The 17108-nt window shown below is 37.2% G+C and overlaps 1 protein-coding gene across 1 annotated transcript in view; it reads right to left on the reverse strand.

The window, feature by feature from the left end:
• Nucleotides 1–17108, reverse strand: part of LOC150082408 (testis-expressed protein 2) — a 187251-nt gene that overhangs the window by 21467 nt on the left and 148676 nt on the right. Inside the window, exons 5-6 of the mRNA XM_090380511.1 lie at nt 10512–10723; nt 8783–8881 (exon numbers count right to left, since the gene is read on the reverse strand). Of these exons, the coding sequence (XP_090236637.1) occupies nt 8783–8881; nt 10512–10723 (311 nt within the window). The remainder of the gene's footprint in view (nt 1–8782; nt 8882–10511; nt 10724–17108) is intronic.

A 17108-nucleotide genomic window follows, 5' to 3' on the forward strand; every position in this document is an offset into this window, starting at 1 on the left:
TATTTCCACTGAATTTGTTAAAAGATGAGTTAGCCATATTATCACCAGGGAAGACACTGACAGAATCCACAGAGGCAATCGATGATCATATAGAAGGTTACTAGATAGTTTAAGAGATGGAAGTTAATTGATTTCTCTATTACTTTAGAAAGAGAAGAAGTAAGTGCAATGGGATGATAATTGGATGGGTTTGTTGTTTGTTTGTTTGGGGATTTATTAGGCAAATCGGCATCTGTGGCCATAGTGCCACAGATGCCGATTTGATGCTAATAAAACCTGGAGTTTTATCAGCATCAAGATTGTTCAAAATTGTTCTGACATCCTTTTGACGGAGCACCACAGGAGGCATTGAATGGAGAGTACTGAGAATGGTGGGAAGTGATTTACCAAGATCATCAATACATGAGTTGGAAGAAAAGTGTAAAGTGTGTTTAGGGTCAAGCGGCACCAGGGGTTTCCCCCATCTCCGCGTAGGTTACATTGTAGGTGAACCAGTTTACTGGAAAAGCCAGAGATTTAAAAGTGTATGGACTTTGTATATGTGTGATGCCTTGTACCGTTGTTCATCTGGTCATTTAGCCGCCAGACCTCTACTGAGGCCCGACGTTGCCCCACTTTCGCCCCGTGGAGGCAGACCAGGTATCCACTTGAATATAGTTCACTCTGGCAGGTCCTGCCACCTAATTTCCTGAGATTTCAGTGGCTAGGACCTAAAAAAAAAAAAAATAAATAAAAAAAAAAATAATAATAATAAAATAAAAAAAAATAAATAAATAAAATAAAATAAAAATAAAAAAAAAAAAATAAAATAAAATAAATAAAAAAAATAAATAAAAATGTGATCACGTTGAGGAGGAAGTGCTAGGAGGTCAAAAGAAATGGTGGGCGAAATTGATTTTCACTTGTGGAATTTAGATTGTGTGGGGCGTTCACTAGCGTGCAGGTAGAGTGGGGAGGGAGACTGAAGACTGGGGGGGAGATAGATAGAAGTATGGAGCCGATAGGGAAGACAACTCCAGTTTACAGTGTGGCATGCCCATGCCCCACCAGAAGGAAAAGAAGGGGTGGCGAGAAGGGGAGGTGACAGCAGGGCTGTCCCCTCATCCCCCGCCAGGAAAGGGTAGAAAGTAGGCCAGGCAAGGGAGCTGGCCTATTCGCCAACAGGGCATACATGTGGGGTGGCTTCAGTGGGGCGGCAAGGCGTCAGGGCTGCCCCGTTTGGTATTCCCAGGAGTGGAGTGAAGATATCTCTGTCCAGGTTTTCAGTCCAGGTCTGTATGACATTTGTGCAGCTCATGCTTGGTCTTTTATTAAGTAGTTACTCGTGGGATCCAGGTCCATCCACTGGTGGGTATTCAGTAGGATAGGCTTCAGTCACAGTCAGGGTGGACTCCCAAAGGTCCGATTGTAGTCAATGCGTTTGGTTAACAGTTCTCATATGGAATCGGTGTCCTCCATCGGTCAGTATTTGGGAGAGTGCAGTTCAGGCACAGTCCAGTTTTATCTTGGTTCATCATTTGTTGTGATTGTTGTTGTATTTATCCTAGTTGTCCTAGATTTTCCGGCAAAGGAAGAGTCTGGCGTCTTACAAAGAGGCACTGAGCAAAGTTGGTTAGAGCATTGTAGGTTCCCTCATCCTCCAGTAGGTAGTGCTCCTGATTTTTGGGGTTGAACTGGACTCGTGTGATGAGATGTCCACGCAGATCTTCGTACAGTTCACACTCGTGTAGCAGGTGGTCCCAGGTCTCGAGGGAACCACATGCGCAGGCTGGGTTATCTGTCAGTCCAAAGAGGTTTAGCTTGTGGCGGATAGCTCCATGTCCTGTGAGAAGGTAGGTGACGTGGAGACCAGGGCAGAGCCATGTCGGATATTTTGGGTACACCTTTTGCAAGTTTGGAAAGAACCTTCGCGTGATGTCTCCTTTGTCAGAAATCGTCCAGCGTTGTTGCCATATCGATGTCAAGTACGTTTGCAGCCTGTATTTCTCAACTTTACAGTTATTAGCCGGGTCTGTAGTGTGGTCCTGGAAGGTTGTGACTTTGCCACGTCTGAGTTGCTGAAGCATGCCATTGCGAATCACCTCAAGATCAAGAGGGAGAGCGCCCGTGATCACTTGTAGTGCATGAGTAGAGACTGTCTTGCATGCTCGGGTGAGGGTCAATAGGATGGGTCTATGTATGATATCCAGTTGTCTGCAGTTTACCGCTGTTGAGGCTTTGTGGAACCAGACACCGGAAGCGTATGCGATTGCCGGGATAATGGCTGCTTTATAAAGGAATATTCTTCCCAACTTTATAAAGTTGGAAGAAAAATAGGATGCTAGCAGTTCAGCTTTATCTTTGGCTGAAGATGGCAATACAACCATCTGGTTTTGAAAGAGATGGACAAAAGTTGTGGCCAATAGCTTTGGCAAGAGATCAGGATGCTCAACTACCATTTGGACAAGAAGCAACTTTTCTACTCATAGCTTGTTTGAAATCTAGTTTGGACTGATTGTTAACTGCTTTGCAATTATTGGAAACTGTGGTGCAGGCAGAAAATGAAACAGGAGATTCGAATATAAACCGATTATGATAAGCAAAATTCTTCTTTTGAGCAGCCATAGCACATTTACTGGAAAAACAAGGTTTAGATAAAGGATGAGCTTTTAAGGTGGAGTGTAGATCAAAAGTTTTCATCCCTACAAAAATAATTTCACTTACATGATCTGAGCAGACGTCGACATCAGAAGATTTGAAACAGTAATCGAACCAAGGAAAAGAAAAGAAATCGTGCAGATCACCCCATTTTGCATTCTTGTAAAGCCAAAACAACATGAGATTGAGAATGGCCATGAGAAAAAGGCTCCATTTTAGAAGAAACCATCATCAAGTTGTGATCTGAAGTGACTAGAGGACCACACACCTTGATCATGTATTTAGAAGGGTTGTTTGTGAGAAAGACCAAGCATGTTGGCTGCTTGGCTAAGACTGTCTGGTATTCTAGTAGGTAAATCTGTGCGAGATCATTAGTAACTACAAAATGCCTCAGCATCATGGCAAGCTGGGCCTATGTGACTAGAAAATGTTAGTCAACTGGAATTGTGAACATTAAAATCACCAAGGAAAATTACTTCACTGTTAGGAAAGTTGGCCTTAGAGTTCCAAGTCAGTGGCACTGGGAGACTGGTAAGGACAATAAATGAATTTGATAGAATGGAGGAGGAGGAGGAGGAGGGGAGAGAGAGAGAGAGAGAGAGAGAGAGAGAGAGAGAGAGAGAGAGAGAGAGAGAGAGAGAGAGAGAGAGAGAGAGAGAGAGAGAGAGAGAGAGATTGAAAACCAAGGAAGATTGAAAAGAGGAGATTCCAAATTACTAAGTCTCTGACAGAGAACATAAGGAGAGACATATGCACAAGTACCACCTTTGAAGTGAAAGGAATCATATAGCAAATAATTCAGACAGCTGAGACGAGCAGTGGTTGAATTTACTGTTAACTCGGATCCTGTCAGAAAAAATACATGGGATTTGGCAAATTGTAAGTGGAAATGGACATCACTGAGATTAGAACTGAGAACAAGTATATTTGTGAAATGATCGAGGCAGTGTTTGGGAGGCTTAGAACTTTTTACAGATAAGTTTGTTCTGTTATTTTGGCAATTCATGGTGTATTCAGAAATAAAAAGAGATGGCAAGGACATGCTGTATGAAGTTATGAAATTTTTGTACACATGGCAAGTACCCAGCTCCTTGACATAATGTAACATCAGCAAACTCCTACCCCCACCGTGCACACACACACACATTATTGACTCACCCCAGTCACTATCTGACAGAGTAGAGGCAGCGAGATTAAAAATAAATAAATTTTCTGTTTATACTCCGGGACGACCAAACGGTCAGAGGAGTTTACAAGATACACAGAATACAAGAAACAGTACCATATTCAGCAGTCACGGACTTGAACCCCGGTCACTCAAGGCATGTGTACTTATGCACCCGCACACCTGACCACTAGCCTACGATTATACACTAACTGATCCGGAAACCTACAAGAGTTACCAACAGGTTTGATCTGGTTGACTATCTAGCAGCGGGTGTGTGAACACAGATTTATTTCACACACACTAGTGTGTGAAATACTTTTTAGGCACTGTCATCAAAAAGTGATATTTTACACACTAAAATACTTTATAACATGGTCGTAGGAAATGTAAGGAAGATTGGATCTCCATCATAACCTCCAAAGACATCAGTCATTCTGCATGATGGAAGAAATGGGGAGTTGCTGGAGCTTTGCTCTTGAGACTAAACATGGGTTCCACTATTTCAAGCCTCCAATAAGCAAAAGTGGTGGTATTGCACCAGCTGATGAGAGTTATTTATCACACTATCACATAGTATTTCCTGCTAACACAGAGCGGCGGCATTCCTCTATATAGTATGGGTGGAACATCTTGACCCTTTCTTATGTTGGTTCGCACCTGGGTGGCTAGGTGCTGTATTTCAGGACTTGCACATGGGGATTATATCCAGGGTCATTAACGGTCCCATCATCATGAAGGTGTAAGCGTAGGACCTGGCTGTCACAGACCGACCAGACTTTGCCGAAATTAGGTCCAGTTCACTTGAGTGTTTGCCAATATCAGTTCCATAAGTGTTTTATAGACTCCCAGGTAGCAAGCACAGCTTGGCATACCTGAGAAAATGTTTGGGTTATGCTCAAAGGGAAGAAGCAAATTAAATCTAAGGCAGTGTACCCTGTTGAAATGGGTGGAAAATGCTACACTGAGTCAGTTTGGTGCGACATAATGACTGTAATGAGGACAACAAACAAGCATACAGAGAAACAGAATGCATCAGTAAATCAGAATGTTTAATAATGGGGGATTTAAACTTTCCAGATATTGGAACCAAGGCCAGCACAAGCGGGTCTGCAGGTTGTGCACCGCACAAAGGTGCCAGTTAAAGAGGGATGCCAAATTGGGTTTTAAATAATAAAATGTAAATAGATAAAAAATATAAGTATATAAGATATAAACGTATGAAATATCTGAAATAGTCATTTATGTAATAAATATGTAAAGGAGGCGTTTTTGATCAAGTGCAATGGTATATGCGTGAGGCATTAGCCAAACACGAAAACGGTAGCAAGAGATCAAAAACAGCCCTTTACACATGACTAATAAGAGTTGGCAATTGATAGTAAGTATTTTTTGGTATTTGTATGTTGGTATCATAAAAATGTGAACATGTCAAATGAATTACTAGATTCAGTAATTCTTACAAATTATAATAAATCTTGTACTAAACTTGTTTTGTATTAACCAAAAATCATAAAAAAAACTTAAATAAATACAAATTGATCAGTTAAATTGTTGATATTTCATATAATTTGATATTTGTGGCAGCCATTTGATTTATTTCACACACACTAGTGTGAAATATTTTTTAGGCACTGTCATCAAAAAGTGATATTTTACACACTAAAATACTTTATAACACGGTCGTAGGAAAAATGTTATAAAATTATTTTTTAATTATACATTAAATTAAACAGTTATGTTAATTTACATTATTTATGCAATTTTATGGAATATTTACTAATTATTGGGCACAGAGATTCGTAGAAAAAGAATTGCAGCTTGTTATCAGCATTAACTGTTTATTTTCTGAGACTAGAAATCTGTTAATCTATTTTCTATATATATATAGATAGGTAGGCAGGTCTGCAATTGTCTTAGGTCCTTACTCAATATTTCTAGTTGGTGGAGTAAAAACAAAGCAATTTTGTTTTTAATATTTATAGTTGTTTATGTGAATTCCTATTCATTTTCCTCATGGTAAGTAAAATTTTATAATTTTTTCCATTTCTCTCATTAGTTATAAGGAATTGAAATTCAATTCGACTCAAAATAATGACAAAAGAATTACTGTAGTTCTGAATCCGACATAATTTTAAAATTTTGAAAATTAATTAGTGCTTTTAATATAATGAAAATTGTCAAATGAGTAACATTTTTCAGAAATTCAGATCAATTTTCGAAATTTAAAAATTAAATTTACTTTGAATAACTATAATCCCTTCGTTTTTATCTTGAGTAGCTATGCATTTTCTCGTACGAAAAAGAAGATTCCAATTTCCTGCTCATTAAATAATAAACTAATTCCTATTTACCCTAGATGTCTGAGAAAAAAATCAGCAAACTTATCTGGTGTTCAAAATAAAAAACATAAGGCTGCACGAGAGGAATTGTGCAACCAATTGTCTGGTTCTTTAAGCAAGTTCTTAGAAACCTCAGGAAAAAAGTGCAAGAACAACAGAGTGTGCCATCAAAGTCCACTGTTATTCTTTCAGAATTGATTGATCAAACAGAACCAGAAAAAACAAGTAGAACAGAAACGCAAATACAACAGAGTGTACCATCAACATCTACTACTACTCTTCCAGAATTGATTAAACAAACAGAAATTGATGAAGTTTATAAAAATTTCTCCCAATTAGAAGATCCGGGTACGTGACCAAAATTTTTAACAATGAAACAGACAAACATCCTCCTCCTCAAATAATCAAATGTGATTTTCCAAGAGATAATTTAGAAAGGAAATTTTCCACTTATTATAGTAGGTTACTTCCAAATGGAGAAAAATTATATTGAGATTATGGCTAGTATACTCAGTTTCTAGAGATTCGGTACTTTGTTTTCAGAGATGGCAAATCACAACATAATAATGAATTTGGATGCAAAGAGCATTTGTCACATATTTTAAGTAAACATGAAAAAGGTGACTCTCATATCAAAAATAGTAGTAGTTTTGCTCAACTTCGAATGAATTTAGCAAAAAATATCACAATTGATTCTCAAGAACAGAAGTTGTATGAGACAGAAAAAAAGTACTGGTATTTGGTAATTGAACGTATTAATTCATGCAATACAATTTTCAGCCCGACAATCTATAGCTTTCCACGGATCATCTGAACAACTATATGAAAATAATAATGGCAATTTTTTGAAGTTAATAGAAACTTTTTCAAAATTTGATGCAGTTAGGGCAGAATATTTAAGCCGTATTCAAAGCTCAACTTCGAAAAACATTGCTCATTATTTGGGACATAAAGTTCAAATTAAAATAGAAATGGTCAAAGATGCAAAATATTATTCCATTATAATAAAGAAGCAAACACAAATGAAATCAGAGAACATTTTTTAGGCTTTTGTCCTGTAGATGACACAAGTGGACAGGGATTGTATGAATTTATTTTAGGTCATATTTATAGACTAAAATTGGACATTCAAAATCTTTGCGGACAGGAATACAATAATGCCACTAATATGAGGGGTAAAATACAGCAAAACCAGTATTTTTGCTGTAACCCAATAATTTTGGGTTACAGCAAAAATACTGGAAACTAACTCTAGAGCTTTTTATGTTGCTTGCTCAGCCCATATTTTTAATTTAGTTGTCATGCAAAAATTTCGCTTGAAACTGTTAATTTCTTCATTGTAGTTCAATAATTTTACAATTTCTTTTCTGTATCCACGAAGCGATGGAGTATTTTACTTAAATATGTAAAAATACTAACACTAAAACCATTATCTAATACGGGATGGGAAAGTCGAATCGAAGTGATTAGACCTATAAAATTACAGACCAAAGAAATTGCAAATGATTAAAAAAAAAAAAGAGAGAAAAAAAAAAGAGATATGGATACAAGATTTCAAGCTAACATGTTCATAACAAAATTTAAATTAATTTGTCCCGTTATTGTGTAGCATGATATGTTGAGTAAAATTAATGTCATTAGCAAAATGCTACAGTACTGATTTTAACTTCAGCGAAGCTCTTGAAAATTAAAAAAAATTAAATATGATTTAAACGAATTTAAAACAGATGAATCAATCATAAGTTGTGCGATTCAAATCGCAGAAGACAGTTATCGAACCAACTTTCCTGTCAATACAAGACAAAGAGGAAAGAAAAGATGTTTTGACTACGAATCAACAGACAAATGCATCATAGATCCAAAATTTAATTTTAAAACATCCCTTTTTTTTTTTTTTTAAGTATTAATAGATTTTGCTTTAATGTCATTGTGTGAGCGATTTAAACTTTTGGAAGAATATAATGACACATTTAAAGTTATATCGAAATTAAGTACACTATCGGATTGGGATGAAAGTGAAATCCTAACACATTATAAAGATTTACAACTAAAACTAACAGATTACTCAAATAAGAGTAATGATATAGATGGTGTATCTCTAATCGAAGAAATAAAATCTTTGCAATGTTTCTTAAATAAAAACATGACACCCAAGGATGATTTGAATTTTATTTATAATAATCATTTAATTGATTCTTTTCCAAATATTGCTATTTCTTTACGAATATATTTGTCATTAACGGTAACAGTGGCTACTGCCAAACAAAGTTTTTCAAAATTGAGGAAAATAATAAATTATGTTTTACTTCTTACTGTTCTTTCCTTTGATTTTGGCAGCTGGCCCTCGAAAAACACTCTGAAGTCATAGGATACACAGCATTTAGTACTTCTAATTTACTTCTGACCCTTCCTTGTTCTGACCTTCCCATAGTAACAATTTCAGTTTTGTTAGCCCTTTACCTATTCCTCTCTACCGATAAACGTATGTACCCATTATGGTCGTTGGGTTCGTTCTGCTTAATTCTGGCAGTATCCCTGGTCCATAAACCATTAATTAATTATTAATAATATATACTGTTAAATTATTTTTTTAAAAAAATCTTATAAATATATATCGCACACAGCCAATTTAACTTACACCTCTTCACTGTTATGTTCCCCTAAATCTGGAAGACCAACATCCTCATCACTAGATGATTCAGCACTATCCTCTTCATCACTGTTGTAGACATGAGACCTGCATCATAAATACATATAATAAAAATCTTAAAAATTATATAGCTGTAAGAGGTATGATGAAATAAAACAATCAAAATGTTTCACATCTGAGGTTAGTGAGATAGTATATGTTAGCAATTCTCACAACAGTTTACAAATTTCCATAAATATATACAAATTGTGTGAATATAAAAAAAAAAAAAAAAAAAAAAATATATAGGTTTCGTTTTAGATTCGTTTTATTGGCATGTTCGACACATATTTCTATACAAGCTTTTGGTATTAGCTACCTTTTCTACTAATGCTTACAAATGCCAAGCCCTTACTATAAGATTGGGCATCAAAACCCCAGCAAGCTGTGTCTTTTAATTACTTTTTCAAAAATTTTATCTTTGAAAAAGTAATTAATGCTTTTTATCTTTCTGTTGCCTATTTCTAATTTCTTCCCATTCGTTGAACTATTAGTGCAATACAAGGGTGAAATGAGCATTCCTACTATCCTACTTCTATCGCTATTTTTCTTCTTTATTTATTTAAAATATATGTCTTTTTCCCTTCTCCTTCCTCAATTTAATACCTCACCCTTATTACCATTAGATGAAATAGGATAGATGATGATGATGACCTTATACTATTTGTTTGTTCTAAATTGATTTCTCACCTACACAAAATTAAAAATTCTACATATTCATTTTTACATTTTTCTATTTTAACTAAATTATTTATACCTCAATAAATTACACTGCATTGGGACTACCTTGTCCATACTTATTAGAAAGTGCTAATTTCTTTACCATGACTTGTTTTGGCTATCCACTTTTCTTCTACTACTATGGACAAATAGAGAAATGCAGTTCCTGATACATGGTCAGGTGTAATCCCCTGATGATATACCTGATCCATGTATCAATAATTATTTTCGCTGACATCAGATCATGCATATTTGCATTACCTATATTCGACCATTTTCTAAATGTTTCCCCCTAATATCTGATGACAGCTATAACATTTTAATTTTAATTTTTACCTTCATTATATTATTATTTTGATGTACTAATTTTCCTTTACAGTTACCCCACTTTATATTGGCTTGGTAATTCAGCCCATAATTTTTATTAATTGATCATAACCTTTAGGATTTTAAAACATTCTTTCACCTTTCATAAATCTACTACACTTTTTCTACTTTCCTCACCTGCTCGTTGCTGGCACTTTGTATAACTATCACATCCATTTATGCATATTTAATTCAATATATTAATACACCTTTTTAATACAATTTATATATACAAATATATACATTTCCTTTTTGGAAGAAATGGGATTACACTTGCAAATAAATAAATTTTAACTTAGTCCTAAACCTCTGCACCCCTTTTATGGTAGCTTCAGCATTTAATATAAAAGTATTTTTTTAATAATTATAATTAAGACATCCAAAATTTTTATAATTTTCTAATGTAGTGAAGTATGCAGTTTTTTCATAGTGATTACACCTGGATTAATGACTACAACCTCCAGTAACTATGTTATCTTAAAGAATTTTCTTTACCTATAAATATTTCACAGGTAAATTAACTTGCAAACAAACATTAAAATGGAATTACCTGGATGGTAGTACAGGCTTCTCTACTTCTTTTTCTTTAAACGTTGATATGGAAGTCATCTCTTGACTTTTCTTTAATCGCATAAGATTTAATTTAGTTTCTAAAGTCATCTGGAAAGCTCCGTTATATGAAATATCTAGATCAACCCAAAACCCTTTCTCATCCATTGTAGGTTCGGAGGTTCTGTGGATGAGTGGGATAGTGTTTCCTAGATTGATATCTGTTAAAGCAAGTTCTTCCATAAAATATGGTAACTGCAAAAAAAAAAAAAAAATCAGAGAACGTAATGAAGTTTTGTTTAGTTTCTCATAATTAATAACTACTGCATAAAAAACACAATTTGCAAATAACTGAGCAAGATGTAGAAAAATTAGGCATAGGCTGAGAAGTGGCAATTGATGTTTAATACTGTTAAATGCAATGTACTGCATTTGGGCAGCAGGAATAACAACAGAGACTTAAGGGTAATTGTATACTTTCCAACATGAAGTTCTCTGAGCAGTGCAGAGAGGCTGCTAGGATAGCTCATGGGAGTTCTGTTAAAGCATACAGGAATTTTGCCAGCAAAAATTGTAGCAGACTGATTTGGAATCAATGTACCTGCCAGGAGAACTGATTGAAGTGTACAAGGTTTTAAATGCTTTAATCTGATTAAGTAAACTAAATGCTGATGGCATCTTTACACACACACACACACACACACACACACACACACACACACACACACACACACACTTTAAGGAGCCATTGAACAAATTATTACAGGAGATGAACAGAAGAGGCAGGCAGATTTTTTTAATTTTTATTTTACTATTAATACTAATACAGCATACCCCTGCTTAACACTAACTGGAACCACAAAAACAGAGTGCAGAGTACTTCTACAGGGATGGGATACACTTAAATAGAAAGGGTGCAAGAATATTTGCTGATGCTATCGAGGCAGTGTTAGGTGGGTTGGAAAACTGCTAGCTTGGGGGGAGACAAAGACCAATAGATTGACAGTAGCCACTGGCAGAGATGAAAGAGATTCTTGCACTGCTTCTATTAGAATGAGCAGAAGCCTGAAAAACAAGATGCATGGTATTTCAGAGACTGCTGGGAGCCATTGCGGTACAAGTAAACACATGGGTTGTTAGGGTAGCTAAGAATAGAAACAGGTGCAGGTATACTTGCGTGTACACCAATGCTAGGAGTTTAGTAAATAAATTTGATGAATTTGAGGTATTGCTCAAAACATCAAATGCATATATTGTTGGGATATCAGAGACGTGATATCAGAGATATGATCCCTTATATCTTATATGATCCCATAGTATCCAATCAAGTTGGTCAGGCAAGACTTCCCCTTAACAAAACCATGCTGTGTCTGAGCTATAACTGAAGTCTTGTCTAAATGATCCTGCAGTGCTTCTTTAACCAGTGCCTCCATTAATTTTCCTGGAACAGAAGTTAAGCTCACAGGTCTATAATTACTTGTGTCAGCCTTTGATCCTCCTTTGTGAATTGGGGTCACATTTGCACATTTCCAGTCTATGGGTACCTCCCCTGAGTACAAGGAAGCTCTCATAATTATGGCTAAGGGTTTGCTTACTTCCTTTGCTGCCTCCTTTAATATAACTGGATAGATCCCATCCACCCCGGGTGCCTTTCTTGTGTTTATCTTCAACAGTTTCTCCTCCACTTTACTCCCAGTTATTTCAAGATTCTGTAGCTTACTGCTAGAGTTGAATACACCTCTGGCATTCCCCTTGCTGAATAACTCCTCATGTGTGAATGTCGATGCAAAATATTCATTTAGTTTGTTAGCTACCTGAGCAGGATCATCAACAGTTGACCCATCAATATCAAGTGGACCAATCTGATTCATCCCCTTCCTTCTAGAGTTTACATAAGTAAAGAACTCTTTGCTGTTTTTCTTTGCATCCCTTGCCAAGGATTTCTCGTAATCTGTCTTCGCCTGCCTAACCTCCTTTGTAACTTGGTTGCATATCAACTTGTATCTATCATAGGCTTCTGTGTCATGTGTTAATTTGTAAGTATCCCATGTATTTTTCTTCTCTGCCATATGCCTCATTAGTTCATCTGACATCCATTTTGGCCTAAACCTTGAACAATATTTCTTAGTTGGTATGTAAAGCCTAGTAGCTTCCAAGATAAGTTCTTTGAATGCTTCCCATTTTGAATTTGCTGTTGGTAACATCATCAGTTGGTCCCACTGTATAGAATTTAAATACTGTCTCAGTCCATCGTAGTCGCCTTTACGGAAGCAATAACCCTTCCCTTTACCCCTAATGGTAGTTACCTCTTTCAGTAAATCCCACTTCAGCACACTGTGATCACTGCCACCTAGTGGTTCATTTATCTCCAGATTCTTAATGCATGAAGAATCACTGCTGATAATCAAATCAAGAGTATTACTCCCTCTAGTTGCCTCCCGAACATGCTGATGTAGAAAACAATCATCCAATAAATCCACAAAAGCCCTGCTAGTGTGTGAGTAACCAGCCCCCAAATTCCAGTCAATATCTGGGAAATTAAAATCTCCCATTATAAGACTCTCTGATTTACTGGCCCACTCTATTTCCCTGTACAGTTCCTTAATATACTCATCAGAGTCATTAGGCCTATAGCACACTCCTACTCTCAATTTTGATCTCCCAATGCTTATGTCACACCAAACTGACTCAACACTGCACTGTCCAGCGATGTCGACTGGCTTCACTTCCTTGGTTTTTATGTGTTTCTTAACTAATAACATAACCCCTCCCCCCTTCCTATCCTGTCTATCCTTTCTGTAGACGTTGTATGATGCAGTCACAAAAGAACTGGATGCAGGGAATAACTTTGATATTATATACTTGGATCTTAGAAAGGCTTTTGATACTGTTGCACATGGAAGACTGCTACACAAATTGGAGCAGTGTGACATTGGAGGCAAATTGCTGCTATGGATAAAGGGGTGGTTGAGGGGGAGAAGACAGAGAGTGGTAATCAATGGACACTGCTCATCGTGGACTGATGTTATTAGTGGAGTCCCTCAGGGCTCAGTGTTGGGTCCATTATTGTTTTCTGTATTTATAAATGATATTGATGATGGTATATCCAGCTTAATGTCCAAGTTTGCAGATGATACAAAGGTTGGCAGGGTTGTCAAGGACACTACTGACACTATGCTGCTGCAACAGGATCTGGAAAGGTTGAGCAGATGGGCTGAGAGGTGGCAAATGAAGTTTAACATTGACAAATGTAAAGTACTACACATGGGAAACAGCAACCCCAGAGCAACGTATCAACTCTGTGGTACTACACTGACAGTGGTAGAGAATGAAAGGGACTTGGGGGTGGTTGTGCAGGCAGATATGAAGTTCTCTGAGCAGTGCAGACGGGCTGCAAGAGTAGCTCATGGAGTATCGTCAATGATATACAGGAATTTTTCCAGCAGGGATAAGGAGGTGATTATTCCATTGTATAAGGCGATGCTCTGTGGTACTACACTGACAGTGGTAGAGAATGAAAGGGACTTGGGGGTGGTTGTGCAGGCAGATATGAAGTTCTCTGAGCAGTGCAGATGGGCTGCAAGAGTAGCTCATGGAGTATTGTCAATGATATACAGGAATTTTTCCAGCAGGGATAAGGAGGTGATTATTCCATTGTATAAGGCGATGGTCAGGCCACACCTAGAGTACTGTATACAGGTCTGGAGGCCTCATTTCAAGAAGGATGTAGAGCTGCTGGAACGAGTACAGAGAAGGGCAACAAGATTAGTGAATGGAACAAAGGGGTGCTCTTACGAAGAAAGGCTTAAGTTTTGCAAATTACAGTGTCTGGAGACTAGGCACCAGTGAGGTGATCTGATAGAGGTGTATAAAGCCTTGAATGGTTTAAGCATGCTCAATGCTGATGGGATTCTTCCTCTAGCTCAGAAAAATCACCTGAGAGGGCATAAATTCAAATTGAGGAAAGACAGATGTAGGATAGACGTGCGGAAATTTGCCTTTAGCCAGCGGGTGGTTGGTTGGTGGAACAGACTTCCATCCCTTGTGGTGGAGGTTGATAGCCTAAATAAGTTTAAGGCTCAGCTGGACAGGTATTTTGAACGAACAGAGGGGTGAAGTGGAAGTGGGTTTTTTTTTTTGGCTGATGCTGCATAAGCTTGCTTTCTTGCATCAAATGCCTCTACTAATGCTAATGTGAATCCACATTAAGAAAGGGAGATTTATCCATAGGAAATTATGTTAATAATTTAAACTGATTGGTGTGACCAGCATTTCTGATGATTTTAAGACAGAATTTCTTTATATAAACCTTAAATACATAAATTATATAATAAAACATATATACAGTATATGTTCAAGAAAGTGCAAGAAAACGTATCTTAAAATTACAGAAACTTATATGAATATTATACAGTGGTGTTCAAAGAAAGTGTATCACCTAGGAATTTCATATTTCTAACTCTTTTTTGCAAGGGTATGTTACATTAATGACTGGCAACACAAATAGAAATATAAACCAAACATATTTATTAATAGTTATGGCAAAGATAAGTAATATTTGACAGGTGCTCTCAAAATATTCCAAAATGAGCATTTGCAACCTTTATACAACAGTTTTGGCTGAAATGTTACCAGAAGTCCTCGATTTGCTTCAGTTTATCATTTTAAATGGAAAACAAAATGAAAAGTTCACCAGGTGCAAACTAATATTTAGTTGAACTGCCTCTGGCCCTGATGACAGCAGCACACCGTCGAGGCGCTGACAAGATCAATTTCTGAGATAACCAACTGATAGTTCGTGGGTTCAAACATGAATTATGGCTTCTTGAAGTTCATGAAGGGTCTTTGGTTTCTTTCTGGCAAAAGCAGATTCCACACGATGCCAACAGTTCTCTATAGGAGATTAAGGTCTGGGCCGTTTCCTGGCCAGCTAAAAGTTGTAATGTACCATTTTTTCACCTGTAACAAATGTAAACACATAACTGTCAAACCTCTAATGCAGAAATGAAGCTAAAGTAAGTACAGAAGTGCCTACTTACACTTTTCACCTGATGACAAGGAACAGAGTCATCCTGAAAGATGCAGTTACTTGGCAGATTGAAATGGTCTCTAATGGTTGGCAGCAATTTGCCTTACAATACAGCCAGGTATCCACTGGCATTTATGGAACCTTTTATAAACTGCAGCTGACTTCACGATATGAAATACACCCCCCATATAGCATTTGGCTGGTAGACACCATACAGTCTGGATGGTATCCTTCACCACGTCTATGGAAAATCATTTGTCTCCCATCAGAGTCATGCAACTTGAATTTCTTCTTGTCCAAGAAAATAACTGACTTCCACTGCTCAGGGGTCCATTTGACATGCTCCTTACATCAAATTAATTGGGCCCTTTTCATTTTTTGTGTGAGGCAGGGCTTCTTCTTAGGACAACGGGCTACAAGTCCATTTTTGAAGAGGCAGCTTCTGACTGTTACTGCACTTGCTACCACTCCTGTATGTTCTTTCCATTCTCTTTTCAGCTTAGAGGAAGAAACTTTATGGTTTTTAAGGCATAAGCACTTAAAAACATGGTCCTGTTTTGGCATAGAGACTTGTTTGCATCCGGTTCCTTTTTTCCTATCAGCAGAACCAGTATTCTTGAGTTTGGAAAGAAAGCTACTCACTGTTGACTGATTACAAGACACTCTATAAGCAATATGATGGGAAGAACATCCTTCCTCACGTAAAGCAACAATAGCACTCTTTCTTCGTGACATCAACTGCACGTAACTCACTATCCTGACACAAGCAAGGAATGACTGCAACTCTTGCAGAGTGTGCTTATATAGCTGAAAGTAACAGCTTTTTTTTTTTTTTTTTATGTGAACCCCAAACACGAGAGGTATTAGAACCTATAGTACTTAGTACCGTGCTTGGGTTGGAGGTTGAGAAGACGAAAGAAGATATTTGTTGACATTGGACTTGAACTTCTGTAGATTGTAATTTTCAGGAAATACGTATGAAGGAAGGTTGTTCCAGAAAACGGCAGTTGAATGAATAAATGAGGAAGATGAAAAGTTGGTTCTGTGGGTTTGAAGTTGAACAGTAAATGGATGTTGGCTGGTGGCGGCACGTGTTCGGACTGTTTTGAAAGAGAGAGCGGGAATTATAGAAGCCAATTCAGAAGAACAGTGCCCATGGAAATATCTGTAGAAGAGGCATGCAGCAGAAACAGTACGTCTATGAGAAAGCGAGTGGAGAGACTCTGTTAAAGATGAATCATTAATTAACCTAACTGCCCTCTTCTGAATGGAATCAAGAAGCCTGAGAGAGGTTTTGGGGGCACCACCCCAAATGTGGGAACAATATTCCATGGCAGGGCGGATTTGCGATTTATACAGAGTGAGCAGCTGTTTGGAAGAAAAGTAACGCCGAGAGCGAAAGAGAAAACCAAGTTTTTTAGATGCAGAGGAAGCAATATTTGTAATGTGCTTGTGCCAAGAGAGATTAGAAGTCAGGGTAATTCCCAAAAGAGATATATCATTTTGCCTAGAAATTGGAGTGTCACTAAAGATAAGCATAGGAGCAGAAGAATCCTTTTTGCGAGATATAAGACAAGACTGAGTTTTAGAAGGGTTGAAATCAACTAAGTT

Source organism: Mastigoproctus giganteus, chromosome 8, assembly GCF_048544385.1.
Source record: "Mastigoproctus giganteus isolate SK-2022 chromosome 8, ASM4854438v1, whole genome shotgun sequence".
Classification (NCBI taxonomy): domain Eukaryota; kingdom Metazoa; phylum Arthropoda; class Arachnida; order Uropygi; family Thelyphonidae; genus Mastigoproctus; species Mastigoproctus giganteus.